We start from the raw sequence: 25,295 nt of genomic DNA, 5'->3' as shown, positions 1-25,295 counted from the left end.
CATTCTTCTCTTAGTAAATTAATGTTTTAAATGAATGAGTAACTAAACTTTCTATGAGATCATTAGGACTTGATACCATATGTTGTTCTAACAGTCAAATTATCTGATATGAAAAGTTGGCATTTGGTAAGAACTTACCCTTTGTTCTGTGTTATGAAATTTATTGTGTTATTTTATTTATTTCAACATAATCATTGTCAGAAAATTTTATTATACTAATTCACTGAATTTTTACGATATTTTTAAACATTTGATAATAAACATTTATATTTATTTTTCAAGCTTAACTTCTATGTTAAGTTTCCAAATTCAGATCAGAGCACTGAGGCAATGTTTAAGCAGCTATTTACATTTTTAAAATTAATAAACAAATAATAGTAAAAAAAATCATCATATAGGTCTAACATTTGTATTTATAACAGTAGAAACCAATTCTAAATAAAAGAAATATAATAAACTGTTGTGATTTTTTTGGAAGTGTAAAATTTTTTTATTTCCAATGAGCTGCACAATCAGTCTTCCCGATGAGCAGACCTAGTGCATTCCCCAAAAGTGGTATCCAATCTTTCAGGACCACCATAGTGGGTGAGATACCGTTGGCCATGTCTGCATCCCGAAAATCCGGTGTCTGGGCCGGGGATCGAACCCGCAGACTTGGGCTCAGGAGACCGATGACAAACCAACTGCGCCACCCAGCCACGAAAATGTGGAACGCTTCACGATTTTGCGTGTCATCCTTTCGCAGGGGCCATGCTAATCTTCTCTGTATCGTTCCAATTCTTCCTTCACAAAAGTTTAATTTCATTTTTCTCACATATAGTTAAGCTTCTTAACCTTTGTTGCATGTGTTCATTATTTAGCTCCAGGATGAATTCATAAAATAAACTACCTGAAAAATAGTTTAATGAATATTTGTGAATTTTTAAAAGGGATATCAATATACAAACAAATTGCAAATGTGACAGTTTACTTTTATTGAAAGATTATAAGCTACAACTAATTGAAAAAAAAAAGCTTGTTAAGTAATCACACATAAATCTGTTGTGCATAAATAATAATAGTTTAATTTTAATTCATTTTTAAATGCAGTAAAACCTCTATTAACAATAGCCTCTTAAACAATGACAATTTCTTAAGAATGATCATAAACATATGGTTAATAGGTTTTATATTACAGGGAACCTTTGAAAAGAGATTACTGAACAACAGCCACTCATTGCTAACATGAATTTTGTATTCATATATTTTACACAATATTTTCAAATTTTTCATCTCTTGTCTGCAATAATTTTTACTAAACACATTTCCTTTCATTAGTCATCTCATTCAAGTCATTTTTAATAGATATTAATCATTTACGCAATAATCAATCATGGATTTCACAGTTCAAGTGTGCCTACCACAGAGCAGGTTGTCCTCTGGAATCATGTTTTTGTGATTTTGTTTTTCTTTTTTGAACAACCAATTCGTTAATAACTTCGAATAATAACCACCCCTTGACACCAACCACAAGAGACCACAGTCCCGCAAGAAATCGTTATTCGGAGGTTTTACTGCACATTATTTTGCATCAAGGGGAAAGGTTAGAATAGAGTGGCTCAAACAACTCTCTAAAGGTCTTCATCTATAACAAAAATATCATAAATGATGTCTTTGTTGTATGAGACAATTTTCCCATTATACCCAAACTGCTAATACACTTTTCTTATAGTATGAGACAATTTTAGGTAATCAGCATCCTAATTAGAAAATTCTATTTGAACATTGTTAAGTGCAAACATGAAACTAATTATTCATATCTTTGATCAAATATTTTGATAAGTTATTTTTAAACTTAAATTAGAAGGAATTCTATCTTTAAAAAATTATTAAGTCACATACCGAAATATTATAATTCTTATTAGTATTTAATGTTTTTTATTTCTTTTTATTTCAATAAGCAAGCAATGAACAGTCTGTCAAATGAAGAATTGTTCTTGCTGATTGTCTAAAGCATTGGCGCTTACTGTAGTTACAAAATTAAACATTTTCAAGTAAGAGTGTGAGATTACACATTTAGAACAGACTTTGAGTCTGGGGGAGAAGTATAAAAAACTCCCTTTTTTCAAACATGCCTTTTTTTTTATAGCAACAGACAGTTCCAAACTTTAAGACTGAAGTTCTTCAAATATTTAATATGCATCATTATTTAAAACATTAATGTAGGTATTTTTAAAAAAATTAGAATACTTAGTTAAAACTTTTCTCAGTTTACTATTTAGCGGCTGAATAATAAATAATTACTATTCAACCGAAATTACTATTTGGTGCTATCCTTAATGTATCACAGATCTGAGTTTATCTAATCTTATATCCCTTGGAGAAATTATTGAACTCACTACTACTATGGAAACTGGATTTTCAACCCATACAACAGTGGAAAATTTCATACACCCAAACTGCTAATACACTTTAAAATATCACGATGAAAGCTTTCCAAAATGGTGTAATTTATAACTCTACATTATTTCTTTTAAGTGTGCTACATAGAAAAATTATAAGAACATTTTTCTGATAGCGAACTATTTCTAAAATAATTATAATTAAATTATTAGTTTTGAACAAAATCGATATTTTCAAAAATGCCGTTATTTAGAAATGAAACAAATTTTTAATTTCTTCCATTTACAATAGTTAGTACTATTTTTATACTGATGTTTTACATAGAATCATTTCTAAAAACTTTGTAAACGTCACATTTTGAAATTTGCTAGTTTCTGATAAGAAAACACAGAAACAAGTAGAAAATTTTTTTCTCCACTCATATATGTACATACACATATATGGTAAAGTAGTAATTTATAAACTTGGGATCGTGAATTTTTTTTTATATGGTCATGATTTTAAGAGGCTAAGTCCAATTGCACAACAAAATGAAATTCTTTAAAAAATAAAATGAGAAACCGTATTTTAAAGAAAAAATATATTACCACATAGTGATGATATAGGAACTATTTGAAGGACTTCTTTTGACTCGATTAAATCAATTTTTAAGATCGTTTCTAGGTAAATGACGAGCCGTTCAGTCCATGCAGGGTTTTGAAAATTCTTAAATATCCATAACTGTCCACATGCTGCTGGAGCACCAGGAGTTGGAAGAAGGCAAACAAACTAAAAATGTCAATCAATAGAGGAAATGAATATTGTTTTCTCTTTTAATATTTACTTAGAGAAATGGATAGAAAATATTTTTGCACATTACATGTGAAATCTAAAGTTTGTGGTAATTTTTGTTTAGGTGGAAATTTTACAGAGTGCATAGCCAAATTTTTTTCAACAAAAAATAAGCACCCTTTAAGAACAGAAAAAATATTTTTAAGCACTTTTAATATATATACAAAAAATAATTATGGTATATTCCTTTATACATTTTTTCCCTGTTGTTTTTAGTTTTTCACATATACATTACCCCCCAATAATTGATAAAACAATTTAAGTTTTTGAAATAATTTTTAAATTTCTGGAAAAATACTTAGAGAGTTATTTTATGCTAGTTACAAGGGTTATTCAAAGCTGTCCTTCACATTAAGGCTGTTCTTCACACTTATCAATAAAGTTAAAGTTTTCAGAGGTTGGATGAAGTAGCAATAAATTATGAGCAAAAAAGTGTTTTTGAACTATCACTGTCAGAAAATATACCAATATGAACTTGAAACTTGTCTCTATTACTTTGGTTATTATATGTAAAAATTGTATAAAATTTCATAAGCCTAGCTAAAATATTTATGGAGATATGGACATTTTTATAATTTTTTTGTCTTAGGTTTCTGAGCTATAACTATAAAAATATTCAATAAAATTAAATATCTTAATTCGATTTGAATACCTTGAAAATTTAAAAAGCTTCAAGCAAAGAAAATTAAGCACTTTTTACAAACACCCAATGAAGCACCTTTAAGAGCTATTAAAAAACAAAAATAAAAATCTTTGAGCAGATTTTAAAAATGCTATGCACACTATTTTATATTGGAGTTTATATAACAAAATTATTTTTTAAAACCATGTGGTGTATGTATGATTTCAAGTTATTAGAAATTGAGAATTCAATGAAATACAAATTGCAAATAGAATACAATCATATAAAACATGGTTCTCATTGACACAATTTTGTTTTCTTTCAGACTGATTTTTTAATGTAGTCATATATTTTAATTTTACATACAATTTATTAAAATCTTTAAAATATTATTTTTTTCATTGTTACCAGATTGATCTAGCTTTACTTTTATTACGCAAAAGCTCTTCTAACACCTTTTAAAAACGAAAAAATAAGTGAAGCATTCCCACAACAGCACTTGTGGGCCAGGAGGTTAAAACACACTTCTGTGACTACATGATAGTGGCAATGTGGTCAGCATTTAGTATAAGCTTCTTTTACTTTCCAGACAAGCTGGTACCCATCGATCTGATGTTGGATGGGATTCAAGCTGCTACTGAGAATCAAACCTCAGTCCTTCTCAATGGCAGCTCAGTGCCTTTAACCACGGATCCACTCTCACTCTTTCATTTAACATTTAAATTAATTTTAAAAAAAAATCAATTTTGGAGTGCTATCAAAACTATATATTTCACATCTAAAGTGTGATATGAACTTTTAATTGCTGATTTAAATTTCTTGATTAATTTTTAACTTAATTTTTAAATGCTGATTTCTTGACTTAATTTTTAAATGCTGATTAAAATCACCTTCCAAAGTTTTAAGAAAAGTTTTCTCGGGTTTATTGGCTAGTTTTATTGATTTTACAAATTAAATAACATACTTGATTAAATAACATAACATGTTACTTTTGAGCTTAAAGCTTAGTGCTTGAATATTCGATCATTAGAGCAAAAGTTGTTCAGGTTTTTTTTAAAATGTTTTTTACATTTTTGATAATGTTATTCTGTTATACAAATGTATCTTTTAATTATTAATAACTTAAAATTTTTTTTATCTTTATAGATAAAAAGCATTCAACAAATGGCAGATTTTAATTTTCATTAAAAATAAATGAAAATGTAAAAATTGTTGAAATCCTAACTAAGTTTCTGAATGTAGAGCTTAGCACATTTTACAGGTTCAAAAAAATTCAGTTGTTCAAAATTCTGTTTTGATTTTTTACCCATTTTTCAAAATAATGTTTCTAAGTACACTAGTTTAAATTCAGTAAAGCAAAATTTAACAATGTTTAACTCATAGAACAGGACATTTTTCTTCTATTTTAATTTTAACACAAAGAAATCCAATTTACCTTATCAAACAAGGACATTATGAGGAATATTAATCCAACTGTATATCTCATAAGCAGACTTTGCACACAAATAATGAGATGGTCTCCTATTTTCAATTTCTAAAACATAGAAAATACAATAAAATCATCTATTATAAAGTTGTATTTGACAACTATAGTTAGTAATAAAAAGCATAAAAATAAAAAAATGGCAAGAGCTTAAATATGCTTATCACTAACATAGAAAATGTTATTTTATAGTTAAACTAAGGAACACAAAGAAGTTGCTCACTGTTTAAATCTAAAATAGTTAGTTATTATGCAGCTACTAACACATTTCCCTACGATAATTAAAATTTTAGATTGCTTAACATATTTAAAAATGTTGGTAAAAAAAGAAGATTGCATTTACTTCAGTAGCCTAATCTAAAACATCAATATTTTATTAAACCTTCATATCAGAAGATTCACACTTATCATATCAGAAGACTGACATTCAATTATGTTAATAAATCACAAATATAATTTTATTATATTTAAAAGATTAACAAACTGAGAAATTGTAACAAACTGAAACTCTACTGAAAAAGCTGTTTGGTAAAGAATAAGTGCAAGGTAGACTTTTTATAAAAACTTAAGGAATTTATATTATTACACTAATTTAATTACCTTTTTTTTATTCAATAGATACAGTTACTTATTACATCAAAGATGATTCAAAATCCTAAATTTTGATCCAAAATGTAATGAAATTATTATGATTGCTACTTAAATAGCAGTTTACCATTGTACATGAAACCCTTATAGGGAACCTGACAAAGAACATTCCTGTTTTGTTTTTTCCTATATAATTCAATTTTATCATATTAAAGAAACAGTTTTCATTGATGGCAAAAGAAAAATTTGTTCAAATCTTTAAAAACATCATGGCCAGACAATTTTAATAATTACTTATTTCCTATTTTTAGGATTTTTCACAAAAAACAAATAAAATTGTTATATTGGTTATGGAATTTATGTACAAGGGTGGATAAGCAGATACTTAAGACTGTTCGAAATGCTTAAAAAAAGAGAAAATACTTACTTTCTCTTTACAAATGCATGAAAGTAAAATGCACATTAACCAATTTTTGTTGCCTTTTAATTAGTTAACAATATTTATCACTCTAAATTTTTTGACTACAAGTCAAAGTATTAATTCACATTAGACAAATAGTTTTTTTGATAGCATATTGAGATACAAAGAAGCCTTGTTTTCGGTTTGGATTATATGGTTTTTTGAATTCATAGAAGCTTCATAAGGTAGACTAACACAATTGTGTTAGCGTAATTTGTAAAACTTCTTTCTTTGATGTTCATAATTAAATCAGACGACAGAGTGTGAAAGGATAGAACTGTTGAAAAATATAATAAAATTTTTAAAAAAAATCTAGTAATATTATGCAGCATTCATTTATAAACCTTTTTTAGCTAAAAATATTTTAATTATTTACATGTTTTTTATTAAAAAAATAGCACACAAGCAGGTTAGATTTGGACAATATTCAACTGATTTACCTTTTGAAGCATAGGTACACGTTTTTTTTAAAGTTAGACTTTATACTTTGAGTTTTTTTTTATTGTTATTAAATTAAATGAAAATGCATTGTAAGTAAAATTTTTTGCCTGCAGATACCTTTTAATAAACAAGTTTTGTAATTTTGTTCAGAACATTAAAAGAATCGCGCTAGACTAACAGTATGGCCATATTTTCCAAATAGGGCATATTTTCCAGACCTGCTTTCCTTACATTTTGAGGGATGAAATCTGAATGCCACTTAAAAAAATATTCATTCAAAACAAATTCTTTTTTCATATGATGCATTTGGGTAAGTTTTAATTACTTGATAAATGCAAACAAGGGCCAAAAAAAAAAAAAATTTTTTTTTGTTGAAAAAATCAAATTTATATTCAAAAATTGTTTATGAACAATATTTTTGAAGTTTATGAACAAAAGATGCTTTTTTCATTAAGGGAAAACTCATTTAAAATAATAAAAACAAAATTTATTTTTTCAAAAAATGTGAAAATTGTCACCTTTCAGAAATAAATATATATAAATAACATTTTAAATACAAAACTAAATGCTTTTGAACTCTCAGAAATACATCTCTATTACATATTCTATATTTGCTGTTAAAAAAAAATATATTTTCAAAAATTATTTTGTAAGGAGAAATGCTAGTGATCTTATAAAGTATTTTTTTATGATTAGAATACATTTCATATATCTTTAAGAACATCTATATTGTATTTAGTGAGTAAGAATTTTGAATGTGTACATTTTTATTCTCAACTTTATATTTTTCTTGCAACCTATAAAAACTATCAAAAATATCACCAAAAAGCTATGATAAAGCAATAAAGCAGCTTAAAATACCTTTATAATATGGCTCATAACAACTGTGAGATGGTTTTTTAAGGTTATTTCTTGATGCAGAGAATCGAGCCAGAGTGTTGAATTCACATATAAAATTTGGTTTCCATAACTTTGCGTCTCTATTTCAGAATATGAAAAGCTCTGAAATGGTTGCAAAATAGCTTTTTAAAATTATTTTATAAAATAAAGTAATTCATGTAATAACAAATTCTGCAGAAAGATAAATAAAGTGGCAACATTTGTGCTGAATATTAAACTATTAAAATAATGAAGATACAAGAAAAAGAGGCTGTTAATACAATTTTGATATACATATTAACCAAAATCAATTAAAAATTGCAATTTAAGATGTATTCTGAATTTGAAAAAAAGAATAAATGAAAAAAGTAATAATCTGAAATATTTTGAATTAAAGATTTATTTGTGAATTCTCTAGTTTTTAACCAAAATATAATATACAGCACTTTTTTATAAGCTAATTTTTTTCCTTATCAATTTTTAATTTTTACATAATATTTTTTCAGTCAACAAAAGCAATTAAAAAAAATGTAGTAGGTACAACTTTAAAAATACAAGGGTAAGCAAAGTCAAACAAATTTTTTTTAAAGAAAGAATGAAATGCTGCATTTATGAAAAAACGAGTTTTGATAACACATTTCAGATGAAAAAAAATTTAGAATTTTTTTATTTATTTATTAGGAGTTTCCTTGAAAAGCATAACAATTTTAATAACATTAAATTTTTCTGATTTTCTTCAAAAGAAATACTTGTTATAGAAACTCCAGATTTTAAGCTAACAATTATAATGAAAATAATATCATTAACTAGGCAAAAGAAGCTGTTAAAAATGTTCTTTTTTATCCTTTCAATATAAAGTTTCTGATTATTTCTAAAAGAAAAGATACAGCTATTAAAAATAAACTATTTAATGAAAACTATCATATTCCTCTACTAAGATAAATTTTTCTCTTTTCTAAATACTTTTTTTTACATTATGTTATGGCGAACACACATGTTACTCCCTTGCCCTTGTGTATGTCATGTTAAAATAAAACAGTTTAACAGGAAAATACAAAATTCTATTCGAAATATGGGGCTTTAGTGGTTACGAAATAAGTGGTTACGAAATTTACATCATGAAATGTATTTTATGCTTTTAAAAGTGTAACATAAAACCTTTCTTAAGACCACAATAAATTGGTGACCCAAATACTTTTATTAACACCTAAAAACATTTAAGTCATTATTTAATGGAATACGTCTACTTATTTTGAAGATTAGTTTAATACCACTTGAATATTTTTAGCAGACCTTTAGGAGTCTTGAAATATAATAGAAAAATATAAAAACATTTTACTGTAATTTTTTTATTCTTCAAAGCTGACAATATCATGAAATATATATTTTAATTTGATTCAAAAACGGTTTAATTATAAAATGCAAAATTTTTAAGTTAGTAAAAAAAACTATTTGAACAAAGTCAAATAAATAATTCAACAGTAATTCCCAAGTATATAGCTAGAACATTAATCAAATATTAAAATTGTTAAAAAATACACTCATAGCTTTCTAGGAAATTTGTAACAGAATACCGCACTCTCTCTATAAGGTGACTATCGTGACTTTTGTACTTTCTTTATAGTTTCTCTACAGGTGAAAATGCCATAGTGCTTAATCTCCATCTTATATTTTTTAAGAAGGATCTAAACACATAAATAATTCCCCGCTAAGTTTATTAAATTATGGTTTATGCATACACAGGGGTGATTGTGAGCCCAAGTCAAAATTCCGGAAAATTTCTTGAGTTACACATACTTATACCATTTACACACACCTATGATGACCTGGAGAAGTAATTAAAATTTACAAATATGTCCTTCTTTCTGGAGTTTATGATTATAATAACTATTTACTGATAAAAAAATAAATATTAATCATGAATATAAGCTTATAAAGTATCTGGCTCTCCCTTACAAGCAAATAAACTGTGTTTTTAAGTTCCACCTTTGAAAATTTGATTTCCGGAAATTCTGTGATCAATAATTTTTTGAAAATTGTGGACCTTCGATCTCCGGAAACTTCCGGATCACTGTTAGCGAAAAAACCGGAAATCCGGATTTTTTCCGGAGCACAATCAGCCCTGCATACATTTTCAATTGCAAAATGGAGTTCGATTAATTTAACAGTTTTGCAATGCAAATAGATCATATAAAATGAAATATTTTTTTTAATTATAAGTATAACTTGATATATGTAAATATGTTCATCTAAATTTGTTCAGTTTAAGTTTTCTCAAAAAATCATTTTTCCACACTTTCGATGTACATTTTCACAACATTTTTATTCATAAAAAAGACACAAATATCCCATTTTAAGGAAGTACTGTAGTAAGCATTTTATAATTTAAGCACTATTATATTTGAAGTGTTTCACTATTCTATATAAGAAATAAGTTTATTTAGTTTACTTCTCTTTCTCTTATTTATTTAAATTTGATTCGTGTGAAAATTTTTTGATTAAGTTTTATGTTTTACTTGTTATTTTTGAACCAATTATTTGTTTCAAATACATAATTACTATATCAAAATAAATAATCAAATACAATGTTTTAAGACTATAAACATTGGAATCACAAAAAAAACTAACAATTTGAAATAATTGTTAAGAAAAAACAGAACCACTTCTAGATAATTGACTTACAGAAAATCTATTGAAGTTTTCCTTCAGATGAGACCATAAGGGATCGTCAATAAAATCATTTTCTGAATTTGATACAAATGTAATACAAATATCTTCACTCTTTTCTTTTAGGAGACACATGACATTTTCAATGTCAAAAGGACAATGCTTTACAGCACGGTAACTTTTCTCTTTTACCTGTGTAGTAAATAATGCATTTTATCACATGAAGTGTTAAATTATTATTCAGTGTCAAATTATTGTTCATAATTAATATTCAGAATATTATACATACAAAAATATATACAGCAGATAGATAGGTTTAATATAGATGTTGTATTAAAACTAAATGGGTAACTTTGAGATAAGACTTTCAGATTTAAATAAAAGACATTCAAAAATAATTTAGTTTGCTTGATTTAAAATATTTGTTTCTTTAACAGTCAAACACTTAGAAAGTCTAATTTTGACATGCATTCTTTTTTACACAGCAAACAGGATTTTCCCATGATTTGATATTGGGAAATTGTGTAGAAGAAAAAACATTCTCTCAAATTCATCCATTTGCAAAATCACCAGAGACTATATAATCATATAAAATACTAAATACTAAAAAAAGACAAAGTTTAAAATCTTCTATAATATTAGAAAAACACAAAAAAGAACAAGTATCATAGAAATAATATAAGTTCATATTTTTTAGCGGGAAGCTCACAAAAAAAACTGCATTTTTTTTATTTATTACACAAACAAATTAAATTTTTATTACATAGTTATTAAAATTCTTTAAATAAATGAACATAATCCACACTTTTTTAATGAAAAGCTTGTTTTTATTATTTGCAATATTTCTACAAAGTGCAGTCAGTAAATTGGATTAAATTATATCCCTGATAACTAAAAATTTTCTTAACCAACAACTTCCCCTTAACTATTTTGAATATTTAAAATATTTCAATTAAGCTTCCATTATTATTTATTATCATCACCCAACCATTTAGACCCATTTTCAGGACTTTATTTCTTAATGGCCATGGAAGGAATGCCACGTAAGTTTGACCTCGGTTAGATGACATGGACAGTGCCTGAACTGTTACCCCTCTCTCTAAGCATCCCCACTACAGCCAACATGAGGACTTTCAGCCATACCAGATTTAATGCGCACCTTGCTGTCTATAAATGACAGTTGTTTTATTGGCCACCAGGATTAAATTCACTATCCCTGCTCTAAGTGACACCTAAACCAACATTTCCACCACTGAAGCGCCTCCCATTGCTGTTCATTTTAAGTGCATTTCTTATCTGTGACTCACATCTAGAAACACAGTTTAATTGATAATATGGTTAAAGGGGTATTTTTCTTGACTTCTCAGCAATGTTGAAAATCGATCAGTACAACAAATATAGACATGGTCTACTTTTGGAGAACTGGCAAAATGTGCCAGTATATAACTAGTTGTAAATATTCAAAAAACTGAATGAATCATTTTAAAAAAAAATTGAAAATCTATAGCATGTTTAAGTATATAATAAATGCAGAGGGCCAGGATAATCTGGTTGGTAGGGTGCTGGGCCCATGTCCAAGAAGTCGTGAGTTCATACCCCACTGGCTATGTAGTAAATGGTGACTGGTGTATATTAAACCTGTTGGGCCACAAAGTCCTCCATGTTCCTAAAACAAATCAATACCTCTGGGTTTACTGAATTGGATATTGATCGTTCTTTGCTTCAGGTCAAAATTAAAATCTGCGGATGAATGAATGGATATATGGATGGGTTCACCCCATAAAACGGGCTGTGACGTGATGTATTCTTGGCCATAGATGATGCCACTGAAAAACAAGAAACGCACCCTCTGCCTTAAATTTGCTAGGTTTCACAAAGCAGTTTTGCTGGTATTTGCTAAGTAGCACAAGAAACAACAACATAAATGCACACCTAAAAGCTTACTAAGAAATGTAGAATTTGTATTTTGCTAGAAATACAAATTTACAAAATATCTACGCAACTAAAATAGCCAGGTTATAAGGACGTTGACAGTTCCTATAAGTAATACTTTTTAATTTCCTCAAAAGAATTTGACATTTAATTAAAAATATATTTTATAATTGAAAGAAATGATTTGTAATTATTAAAATGTATTTTAAAACTGGAGTTTATCTTTACAGAACAAGTAAAAATTAAACTGAGATCAATATTTTTTAAAAACTTACTTCAGAATTAAAAGAAATTCTATTCCAAAGATGAATCAGATATGGATTACAAAATTTTGAGTTCTCTATAGCAATAATTTTCTTTCCAGTTAAAAGCCAGTTCTGATAACTTTTACTTTTCATCCGATTTATAACAACCTAAATAAGTAAAAGGACATTAATGAAAATAAGTAAAAACACATAAATAACTAAAATAAGGCCAATTCTATAATGTTATACCTTCCATAAAGGAATCAACTCTAGATTTTGATTCGCACGCTTACGATTTGTAGAAAAACATAAATTCAATCTTCTGTCAACATCCAGAACATTTTCTTTCCAACTCATTATCTTTAATTTGCTTAAATTGTCAAATGTTTCTCCAATTGCTTGATAAAACATTAATTTGCAGTTTTTGTTTTGCTTATCATGAAAACTCGTTTTGATCTGTTTGAAAAAAAAAATAAATAAAAATGATCACATTTATGTTAGGCATTTTACTATTTTTATGTAATCTTTATATATATAAATCACAATAAATTTTAAATTCCTATAAAGTTATTGTAATATGTAAAGTTATTACATATTGTACAGGTAAATATTTAATAAATTTAGAATAGAATCTACGAACCAGAAGACAGTGGGAAAGAGTCTTTGAGTATTTTGTGTTGGGAAAAGGCTATTTAATTTTGTACATTTGTACAAGTGATTTATGTTTAAAAAAGACACACTGATTAATTATAAAAGAATGTTAGAAGATGATAAATGTTAGATATATAAAAGATTACTAAAATATTTTATTATTATATATTTATTTATGTTGTATATTTTATTGTAATATTGCATAAAAAAGAATCTTTTTAACAAGTAATAACACTTTTTGATAAAAAAATAATATTTTTCAAACATAAGAAAATTCAATACATAATAAGTAGTTAAGTTATAAATAGATGCAAAATTTACACAAGAACTGAAAAAAGTTGAAATTATTATTTTAAGTCTTATTTTCTTTTAAAAAATTTAGTTATACGTATATAGCAAATACGGTTATATTTAAAAAAATATAAAGTAATAAATTATTAAAAATTTTTGAATATAAAATTATATTTTGATTTGAATAAATCTAAGAAAATGTAGCAATTTTGCATTGGAAGTTTTACGAGAAATAAATATAAAATTTATTCACTTTAAACCTAGCTGTATATTTACCATTTCTAGGAGTTTTAATATTATTTTTTAAATTTGTGGCAAAATTTCCAGAGTTTAGGAAAGAAAAGGTTAATTTTTTTGGTTCCTATTTTGTTTAAATCAAAGACTTCGATAATTTAATTTTTAACAGGTTGAGTGAGAATCCTAAAAAGAGGTATATCTAATCTTTGAAAGTATACATAGTTATTTAGGTTTAAAGAAATCATTATAATTACTTCGGAATTTGATTTCTTGAATGCAAAAAATAAATAATGTGTCTAATAACCAAAATGGAAAACGTTTTACAAAATAAAAATTATAAAGAGGGAATAAAAAATTAAACTTGAGAAAAATTTTAAATACAGATATCGAGCTGTAGTTTTTTTTTTTTTTTTAATAAAACTGAAGTAGCTTTGAAGATAAAAAACTGGATATGTTTTTATGTATTGTTTTATGCATTGCATAAAACTATTTGGTCACGTAGAATAATATTTCTACTTTCATAACAGTTCCCTACCTCAATTTATAATTTAAGACAGGTTTTTTTTTTTTTTTTTTTTTTTTTTTTAAATAGGAACAAGTTTAATGATTTTAAAAAATGGTTTGATTTAGTCCATGGATACATATGGTGAGAAATCTCAAAACTTGAATTTTTTTGACTTTGGAAATAGATTTCTCAATACAACGAAGATAAATAGAAATTAGTTTAAAAGAAACTTATAATAATAGTTACTTTCACACATAAATATATTACTCAAAAACTAAATTATATATGATCTCTGTGCTAAAGAATAATTGAAAACAAAAATAAACAAAGGATAAACATAGGTAATACATAGTAATTTGGAAGAAAAAAATTAATATATAAACAAAAGAAAGAAAAAAATTAAACCATTACTTAAATTAAATAGACATTAAAAAGTACTTTAGATTTTACAAAATATTGAATGGATATGAAATGAAAAACAGTGCATTCCTTGAAAATTGATGGGCAAGAGAAAAACATTTACAACTCAGAAATGTTAATGTTCATCTTTACCATCATTTTCCAATTTGAAAAATTAAGGAAGCAAAAATACAGAGTTTCTTTTTCTAAAAGACTGAAAAAAGATTATAAGTCTGAATAATGAATAATCAGTAGACGGTCCCTAAATTCCTACTCTCATACGTTTGCGATTTTTAAGATTCAGATTTTGCTTCAGTAAGACTTTAAGTAAGTAAGACTTTACAGTCACTTTAAATGCTTTCACATGAACTAGTTAATACTTTTTCTAATATACACTAATATCAGCTACACAATATCATCAACATGAGGTATCAGTTTCTGGCAATATACTCTAACAATTCATGTGATAAGTCATGATTTAATGAATTTGCTATCATACATCAATGAGAGGTAAAATATGTAAACAAACTTTTTAACACTTTTTTGTATTGGGTAAAATTTCGTTTTATTATTTGCTTAGATTTAAAATAACATAATAAATTTTGTTATTAAGTATCAGAATATTAATAAGAGCAAAATAAAAATATCAAATTACTTGTTTTTTAACTGAAAATAAATGAGCAGAAGGATAAGTATCATCACCCACAATTTCGCATTTTCTTAAATAATGCGAAGCATATGCATGTTTTACATTTTCTAACTTCTCTTCATACAATGAAGTATCCATAGAATATAATTGGAGGTTCTCTTCTATTGCTTGTTTTTGAAGAGCTAAGAAGTATTCAGAGCAAGCAGATATCTGTTCTATAAAAGATTGCGGAATACTTGATAAACTATACAAAGCCTTTTCTCCTATTGATCCTAAAATAAACCCATAAACATTAGACCTAGATTTAAAAATGGAAGGTTTAAAAAGAATTTATATGTTTAGGGTCTCCTTCAGGTAGAAATCCTTCCATGTTAACTTATGCAGAAAAGTATGAACACCATTTTCTTATTTATTAAGTAACTTTAACTAATATTTTGGAATATTTCTTATTTTACTTTGTTTACTGAATTAAATATAATGAACATGTTACCAAATTGTAAATTTTAAAACAGTAAGTAAGATAAATACTTAGTTTTAAAATTTTGTATTTAAGTCTAATGGAACACATTTCAATAAGTAAAATAAAACAAAAAATATTAATCAGTACTTAAAAAACAAGGAAGTCACTTTTTGTATAATTGCATGCTACCATAGAGGAAGTAGACTTCCTTTTCTGTCTGAAGGAGACCCTAAGCATAGTATATATATCAGGACTTTTATAACCAAAATAAATTAATATAGGATGTTATATAAATAACCAAGGAACATCATTTCAATATAAAACTAACTACATAATAAAATGAAAACTAAATTATAAGAATTGTGTAAGTTTAAAAAAAAACCCACTTATGTTATGTCTGCAAGGAAATGTGAGAATAGGCTAGATAATCTAGAACGTTTTATAATTGTGATTTGCGCTTTAGTTTAAGGGTAATTTTACCACTCATAAGTTTTCTGTAACTTAAAAATTCTAAAATATCGAAACCCCAGTTTTGGCTATATTTGTGTAAAATATGATTGTTTGCTATTTCTATGTGGGGGGGGGGAGCATCTGAGCATGCATGAGAAGTCTAAATTTGTTTATGTTTGTTTCATAGAAAGTTATATCGAAAGAACAAGTCATATTGTAAATACTATAAGTAGTAATAATATTGGCATGCTTTTTCAAGCTTAGGTTCAAGAATAAATCGAAGTAGTAACACACATATATAGTGAATTTCATCCCTTTGTGCCACCTACGTTTAACTTTATACGGTTATTAATCGATGATAATTAGAAATTTAGCCAATAAAGTACAACATAATATACACAAGTATAAAGATACATATATAAAAAAATTATTGTACTGTTTAAAAAATATAAATCCAGATAAATAAAAGAAAGAGGTACAAAAAATAAAAAGGTATAATTTGCATAAACAAATCAACTGAGTTTTTATATGAATGTAAGTATTTAAAACAAAATTATTTAAAATTATCTAATAAAATTAATCATATTTAAATAAATAATAGCACATAAGTACAAATAAATATATGGCTTATTTTAACATTTTAAAATGAAAGTAATTTAATTATTTTAATAAAAATAAAGTAATTTCAGTAACCAATATAATTCTCAAAAATAATTCAAGTATATTCTGTGCTGTAATAGCGAGTCAATAAAAGATGCTTTTTAAAACAGCATGATTTCAATACAGAGCTGGCAACTCTGAAATTCTTGCTTTCCACAATATTTAAAGTGGAGCCGCAATGGCTCAAGGGATAGTGTGTTCACCTTCCAATGAGGTGAACTGGGGTTCGATACAGGCGATGGCTGATCGATACGAATTCCGCATCCGGCTTGCAACGACTACAGTGCTGATGTGTAAATATCCTCAGTGGTAGACAGATCATGGGTTTGAGCCCCCTTGCTGTCAGGCCAACCACGGGAGGTTCTCGTGGTCTTCCTCTCCATGTAATGCAAATGCGGGTTAGTTCCATCAAAAAGTCCTCCACAAAGGCAAATTTCTCCATATACTTGATCCAGGAGTTCCCTTGTCTTCTGGATTGGGTTCAAAATTACAAGGTTACGGAGTTGAACATTAGTAGTCGTAAACCCAAAAGTTGGATCGGCAGTTCAACGGTGGTTATAAAATAAAATATTTAAAGTGGCAGTAAAATTAAAACAGCGGCAGCAATAAAGTAAGCAAATGTTTTAAAAATGTTACCAGCATTGGGAAACATTAAATTATTCTAATAACTTTAGAATATTTTAAATGCCACGATTGTAAAATTGCCAAATTTCGTTACAAGTTTAAATATCTTTAAAAATCTCAGGAAAAAAATTTAAGAAATTTTTAGTTTAACCCTTGTTATTTTAACTTCCAAAACTATTCAGAGTTTACTTAGAAATAACATATTAATCCTGTCTGTAACTTATTGTCATTATTATAACATAAGAGTATTTTTGAATAATTACTTAAAAAACTCATATTTTTTCTGATTGAATAACTATATCAAATAATATAGGTTACAAAGGGTATAAGTCGTGCCCACAAAAATTTAAACATGCATGTTTAAGAAAAAATGTGAAATAATTTTGGAAATGAACAATTTTGAAGTAGAAAAATGTTTAAAAATGATTGAATGCAATAAAATGAAATAGTAATTTAATGTTAAGTATGTGAACCGAAATAATAATTGTATGTGCTCTAAAGTTTGTCATTTATATATATTGGATAATTTTGATAATTTACAATAATTTCACTAGAAGTAAACAGAATTCATTCATTAACAATTCAATTTTCATTCAAAAATTTAGGATGAAAAAGTAATAATTTTAATTAGTTGTAGATTGACAAACTGGAATTAGCATGAATAAAATTAATAGAGCCCAAACAATAAAGTATAAGTAGTTTCAACCCTTTTAATCAAATTAGTTTATCACCAAAATCAGGTTTAATATAACAATAAGGACAGCAATACTTATATTCATTCTTACAAAATCTTTTTGCATATAAATGAACTTTTTGAAAATGAAAGCTTTTAATACATTTTTACTTTGTAACTATGTGGAAAATTAACATAAGTTGAACAAATGGAAAATTTAGCATTAATTCTATAAAACTTAAAGTGAAACTAAATGGATTAAAAATATAATTCCATAACCTGAACTAAGCATTTTTCATACTTAATCTTTTTACCACTCTTTTAAGTTAAAAAGTGTTTGATACTTTATAATGGCATGAATTTTATTGTGTATGTAGTTTATTTAAAATACGTTACTATGATAAAAACTACAAATACTAACTATCATGCACCTAGATAACTTAAAAATGTCATAAATGAATGAAAACTTTATTTATGATAAAATAAAATGTAACTTAAAAATATAATTACTAGGAAATAATTTCAACCAGCCATTCAAAAAATTACAAAAAGTAGTACAGAGAAATATTAATTATAATCAAAGAAATATATGATGAATTATAAATACAATAAAAAACACAAGTATGTTTTGTAAAATAACCTCTCCTTAAAAATATTTATTATAAATTTAATTTTTTAGGGAGCTATTCAAATTAAGATAAATTTACAACATTTTTGTCAAGTATAATGAGTTTCTCAGGTTTTACAATAGTAATAAAACATGCTTTATACTTTAAAAACTATATCATTTTTACCATATTCTGCAAAAACCTTAAATAGATGATCTTTGAAAGTTTCAACTCCTAAATAACCCAGACATACAATGTACACTTCAGAATTTCCAGCCTTACTGGAAAAAGGTTTGAAAGCATGTACCTAAAACAAAACACTTATGTATATGAGATTATAAAAATTCAAATTGTATATAAGCACAGTAAAATTTTCTTGATACACTGACATTAAAAATTAACTCACATTAACCTATTATCTGATAAGTACAAGAACAGTAATTTCATAAGAAGTCTCTAATTAAGGTACAGTACAGAACCCGTTATCCGGAAATCAGAAAACCAAAAAACCGGAACAAAATTAGATAAATTTTCCCCGCAATTTAAAAATTTTTTTTTTTCCTCTTAAGATTTTAGGATTTTTCTTTCTTTTTTGAAAGATGTTTACCATACCATCATTTTGGAAATAATGATTAGTGTATTACTTTATCAGTTTTTTCTACTTTTTAAGATTATTTCCAAATATTTATTTTTTTGTAGTTGGGTTTAACAATAAAAAAACGGCTTTTTGTAGCGATTCAGAAAACCGGAAAAATCAGTTATCCGGAATAGCGATGGTCCCGATCGTTCCGGATAATCGGTTCCCTACTGTATCTGATTTGGTTCGGCTCCTCGCTTTGGGTTCAGCCTTAGTTAAAATTTCAATTTTATTTTTATTAAGCAGGGGAATCTAAATCAAACTTAAAAAATTTATGAAATACATATTTTCAAAATAAGAGCAAATCTGAGTGTAAAATCTAGAAATTTTATGTCACGTTAACAGCTCTAAAACAAATTGTAATGCATCAAAATCAAAATAATTGTATTTCTGGATCAATAATATAGTTACTTTTATTTCAAACTAAAATCTTTTAAAAAATTTCAAATATAGAATGAAATAGAACTAAATATATTATTCAGCTTTGATTTTTTTTAAAGAAAAATTCTAAATATTTTTTATTCAAAACATAATAAAAATAAAAAATTCACATTTAGACCTTAACTTTTAAATCAAAACATAGCTAACAATATACAAAAAATACAAAGTTTTAAAGAATTAAATAATAAACTTATTTTGTAATGTGTGTTAGAATAAAGAGAATTTGCAAAATCAACATTTTTATGAAAACGCATTTAAAGCATATAATTGCTACTAATTTTTTTTAATGTGAATTTTAAAGATTGAAGAACAAAAATGTAAAAAGCTAATGAACAAAATTTCAAATATAGATAATAAAAAAAAAAATGTTTTCATCGAAATTGTACATTTTTAACATAGTTGAATACCTTAAAAAAGTATAAAGCAGTCAAAATAAAGGAAAAGTGGCAATTTCCTTTGTCATAAATGTTTGTAAAAGAGAATTCATCTAAATTATGAAAATCTTCACAAACAAAGGAAACAGTTAATATGAGAACACATGAAAATACATTTTCTCATATGATAATAAATCTGAAAATTTTAAATAAACAAATTTAAAATGCTATATTTGCTTATAGACAAGAAAGTTTATTGTTTCAGTTTTTTTCCTTTCCAACTTTTAGAAATTTTTTTTTCTCTCTCTCTCTAATTTTTAAAAAATTTATTTCTAAGTAATTATATCAAAACAAAAGAGATTTTTTTCTTTCGTTTTTCTTTTTTTTAAATTTTATTGATGAAGCACATGACATGTTTAATTTTAAGCAGTAAAGTACATTTTTTGTATATCAGTAATTTCTTATATTTTTACATTAATTTAATTAAAAAGCATTTTCTAGCATTCTTTTTATCTATTTATATTCTTATACTATCTAATTTCTAATACAAATTTAAATTAACATTTAACCCTATACCCAGTGCATGTTTAACAGTGCTTAAAACTTTGTGGCTATCCATAAAAACAGTTGGTGGAATAGCAAATTGATCAGGCATCAAGTTTTTTTGCATAAGCATTGATTCTCAATAAAAATTGGTGTGTTGTGCAGCAAAGTTATCATTATGTCTAACTTTTGAACTGAGTTTTTTCATAAAAATTTTTACTTAATCAACAATAACATGCTCTATAAACATAGAGGGTTAAGATTGCAAGAAAGCAATAAGGTAAAATGATGTTCATTTTTACTTTTCTGTAAAAATTTATTCTGTACCAGAAATATTTAATATGTCTTCCATTTTATTCTTTTTTATACTAGCATTCCTTACTTAAATAATAAATTAATAAATCATCACAAAAGCTAGTAATTTTTTTAACTCATAATAAACATAAATTTTTCTTATCTTTAATATTAGCATTTTGATGCTGACTAATTGTGGACTTCTTGTAATAAGCCATACTCATTATATCAAGCTTTTAATGCATTATTTTGTCTTTCAGGAAACTTTTATGCTTTTCAATAAAAAAAACTACATAAATTAGCATAATCACTTTTAAAACAAATAAGTAAAAAAGTTTTCATAATTCTTTTTAAAGATATCCCCATAAATTTAATAAGAATAAAATCACCTCTTCAAACACACAATTAAGAAGGTACATTCTAGAAATGGTCAAACATTCAAAAAACGTGAATTGTTTTAAAACAAATGTTCCTTTTGTAGCCAGACTCAAAAGAGCTATTAGGGTTTCTTTAAAATGCAGTTCACTGGTGATTAACTCTTGTTCAGAAGGATCATGTAGACAGTTAATACTTCCATCAGCTGTTATCTAAATAAAAAACAAAAATGTTATACAGAAAGAACAATATTTATAACTAATTCATAGTTAGAAGGTTCTGCGACAAATGAATAAAAAATAGAGATTTTTCTCTATCTTTTTCCCAATATGAAAGATAAGTCTAATAATTTAAACAAAGAAACTATGTTAAGTTTACAATATAATTTCATAAAAAAGTAACAGAAATTATCCATGAGCTGAGGCAATATAAGAAATAGAGAGGGTAGAATCAATAGAAGATTCAATAAGATTTCAATAAAAGTGAAAACAAGCTCTTTGACTATTTTATTTATTTTCATCAATATCATCAGTTAATAGAAAACCCAGTTTGAAACACTCACTTGCATAACTATACTACAAAATAGAAATTATTATTGATGAACTTATAAATAGCATAAATACAGTTTCTTTTAAAATTAAAATAACAATTCAAGGTACGTTTCAAGAATAGCATAGTATTAACCTTTAAAAACACAGGTAGGTAATCTATATTAACTTAAGAATATCTAAAACATGGTATATGATGATTTTAAGAGTAGTATAAAATAATAAATTTTTAATTTTCTTGTACAATATCACAATTATTAATATTAAATAAATTTTTTTTATTTAAGATTAGTAAATTTAAATACTTAACTATATCTATATAAATGAAACAGAATGTTTATATGTGAGTATGAATGTATCTACCTTACACATATAAATTCATTAGGCCCTCAAATGAAAAACCCTTTTTTGTTTTCGCCTCCCTCTTCCAAAAACAATTATTGAACAATAATAAAAATCAATAATAAAAACAATAATAAAAATCAATAAATATACTTATTATCTATTGATAGGTAATAAAAACTCACCAAAGATATAGAATTATTTTTGCTTCCTAAATACAGTAGCAAATTTTTCAAGTAATCAGGATCATTGATATCACCAGTATCACTTTCTCCAAAATACCAATTTTTTAGTGTGGGAAATATTAAACGATCATCCACAATAACATTTCTTATATTGTGGCCTTCATAATATGGGTTTAATGTATTTGCTGACCATTCCCACTGAAAAAAAAAGACAATTAATTAGAGAACATTCTTGTATTCATTTTGGATTAACTCCATATCAATACCACTGAGGAGTAAGTAATGACTTGTGTTGTAAAATTTACTCATATTATTTTGAAAGTACTGGCTGGTTTCAGTTTAAAATAGTTGTGTATTCAGTTTAAAATAGTTTCTTTTTCAAGCTTGATATAAGGAAGCTAATATTTTAAACTTGATACATATTCGATTCAATCAAATTTTCAAAATGATTACATTTCTACATCCAGGGGTCTGTTCAGGCCAAATTTACTACCGTTTAGTGGTAGCTTCACAAATTCAACTGTAGAAAAATTTCACAAAATACTTTTTCTTAAAATTTTATTTTTGTATCTCATATAAAAAAAGAGAAATCCATATTTTTGTGTTCATTTTTTAATATAATTTTCACAAAATCTCAAAAAAACCTAAACAGACCCCTGACATCATTAAATAGTAAGATATTTTTATTTGTTTTAAACTTATAAAAGAATTTCAATAAATATTAATTGTTAAGCTAATTATTATAATTATTTTGAATGTTTGTTTTGAATATAATTTTCCTTTGAGACATTTTATCTAACTCTTTTGGCTAAATTTATGAAACTTTTGCTTTGTGTTAAATTAAGAAATTTTTTTTCTTCTAAAGTTTTCTCGTGTAGGTGATAAGAATTTTTTTAGGAATAACTAATTCCAATTTGATTCCCAAAATGTTTTTGCATGAGCTGAAATAATTTCAGTTTTTTGCCTGCTAATCAAAATATCAGGAAACAAATTAACTTAAAATGTGTTACTTAGATTTAGTTAATTTTTCAGCTGTTATGATAAATAAACTGGAAACTGTTATATCTGTGGATTTTTAATAGTTTCACAATCTCATAGAAAGTAATGATAATGAATACGTTAAATATGTAATTTCTTAACAAAATATTTGGAATTTTGCATTTGATTTAAAACAACTATCATTTTATATTAAAACCAAATTTATTCATAAGTCTGCGATTAAGAGAGATAAAATTTAATGATAAGCTCAAAAATTCAATCTAAACTTTGCTTTCTAATAGAAGCAATAGAAAAGTTTTTTAATTATTTTCCACTCTCATTTTTGTTTAGGATGTAATTTGTAATTTATATGTATGTGATACTTAAAATATGTGTTTTTTTGCAACTGATACTTAGTTGTATCAGATCAGTTTGTAACTGATGCCAAAGAAATTGGTACTTAACCATCTACTAGGACCTATGCCAAAATAGTTACCAAGTTTTGGTGACAATTGGAAATTGCGTTTGATAAACTAAAATAAATGTCACAAAATGGTGCAAAGTCAAAAAGAATGTCTGGGCAAGCTATTACATGGATTTTTAAAAAAAAGTTAATTCCAAATAGCAGAACTGGCCAGTACTTGGCAACTATTTAGCAGCACTAATAGGTACCGATATGGAGATATTCTCGTCCTTTTTCGACCATATAAAGGGAAGATTTCTATAGTTTCATAATAACTGTTTAATGTTGGCAAACAACATGTTTAGAAATCTGTTTCAGTAAATAACCAAAACCCCAAAATAAAAGGAAACATGCATAATATTCATTATAGGGGAAGATTTTTGTATCATGATCAGTGGCAGAATAATCGCCAAGTTTTTGCAACTTTTCAGGCAGTGGCCTGAAAACTAAGAAGAAAAAAACATCACAGAAAGGGACCAACTCGAGAGGTATAATTCATAGCTACCCCCATATCAAACCTCTAAGTGTTTTCGCTTCTTAAATTTTGCAAGTTCAAAATCTATTAGGCGCCTTGGCGATTGTAGTTGTAGGCAGATCACAATACAGAAATATCCTCTAAAATAAAACTGCATGTAAGGAGTAAACTGCTTGCTAGAATAAAAAGGAGGAACCTTCTTACTGATACATCTGGATGATGTAAATGTAAAAAATAATTTATTGCACTGATAAAGGCACCAGGTGCTTCACAAAGATGTGCTGATGCGAAACTTTCAACACCTTCAGGTAAAAGTGAAAAGGTAGAAAGTATTTCGTAAAATTTGCACCAAGCTTGAGTTAATATTTCTGGTTGAATTTTAGATTTTATATAATCTATGACATAGCCAGCTTTATTAATTTTACAGGTGTGTTGAAGCCAGAGTTCACCTTTGTCGTTCAATTGTGATTTAATATGGTTCAGTTTAATTTTCAATTCAGTTATAGAATTTATAACCCAAACATCTTCATGGTATATTGAACAATGAGAAGGTAGAATCCATTCTTTTTTCTTTTCGAATGTGAATTTCTGATCAAAGGAAGAGTTAATCGATACTTCGGTCAAATCAAACATTTTTCAAAGGAGAAATTAAACAACATGAAGATTAACATTTTATTTTGAGTGACACATTGAAGTGTTGTAGAAAGAAATAAAAATATTTCTTGCAACCTTTTGATGTAATTCGCTTTTTATTTAAATCTAGAACTCAGATTTTTAAATTACCCGGTTTACATTGAAAATAAAAATTTAGCAGAATGACAACAAATACTTTTTGATTAAAGTTACAGTTTAATTAAGCTATGATTTCAATTAAAACTTATTTCTTATTTGCTGGCAACACGT

At 26.2% G+C, this 25,295-nt stretch overlaps 1 protein-coding gene and 1 non-coding gene across 4 annotated transcripts; both read right to left on the bottom strand.

Annotated features, from left to right (window-relative positions):
• Positions 1 to 190: 190 nt before the first annotated feature.
• aft (cap methyltransferase 2) lies at positions 191 to 25,247 on the bottom strand. 3 transcript variants are annotated; one of them, XM_016063016.4, is made up of 12 exons: positions 24,597 to 25,247; positions 22,477 to 22,674; positions 21,416 to 21,613; positions 18,924 to 19,044; positions 15,269 to 15,534; positions 12,780 to 12,986; positions 12,561 to 12,698; positions 10,369 to 10,545; positions 7,669 to 7,809; positions 5,271 to 5,369; positions 2,970 to 3,150; positions 191 to 889 (listed from the first exon to the last, which is right to left on the bottom strand). In XM_016063016.4, the coding sequence occupies exons 1-12, from the start codon at positions 25,023 to 25,025 to the stop codon at positions 786 to 788; spliced, it is 2,259 nt and encodes a 752-aa protein (XP_015918502.1). In that variant the 5' UTR covers positions 25,026 to 25,247; the 3' UTR covers positions 191 to 785. The 3 variants fall into 3 exon arrangements, with proteins under 3 accessions (XP_015918502.1, XP_015918505.1, XP_015918503.1); XM_016063019.4 differs by having other exon boundaries at positions 24,423 to 25,218; XM_016063017.4 differs by having other exon boundaries at positions 24,436 to 25,206.
• On the bottom strand, positions 701 to 804 carry LOC122269287 (U6 spliceosomal RNA). The gene has a single exon (XR_006225102.1). It is a non-coding gene; the product is annotated as a U6 spliceosomal RNA (small nuclear RNA).
• Positions 25,248 to 25,295: the final 48 nt, after the last annotated feature.

Source organism: Parasteatoda tepidariorum, chromosome 3 (genome assembly GCF_982258835.1).
Source record: "Parasteatoda tepidariorum strain Cologne lab strain chromosome 3, Ptep-v5.0, whole genome shotgun sequence".
Lineage (NCBI taxonomy): Eukaryota > Metazoa > Arthropoda > Arachnida > Araneae > Theridiidae > Parasteatoda > Parasteatoda tepidariorum.
This window is presented reverse-complemented; position numbering and strand designations above follow the sequence as displayed.

Excerpts from the sequence above, each read along its gene's own strand:
- aft (XM_016063016.4), bottom strand. The coding sequence starts at position 25,025 with ATGTTTGATTTGACCGAAGTATCGATTAACTCTTCCTTTGATCAGAAA. Across the intron at positions 15,535-18,923 it reads TAAGGTTTTTGCAGAATATG|GATCAATAGGAGAAAAGGCT; the intron begins GTAAAAATGATA and ends GGTTTATTTTAG. Across the intron at positions 890-2,969 it reads TCCTATATCATCACTATGTG|GTAGTTTATTTTATGAATTC; the intron begins GTAATATATTTT and ends ACTATTTTTCAG.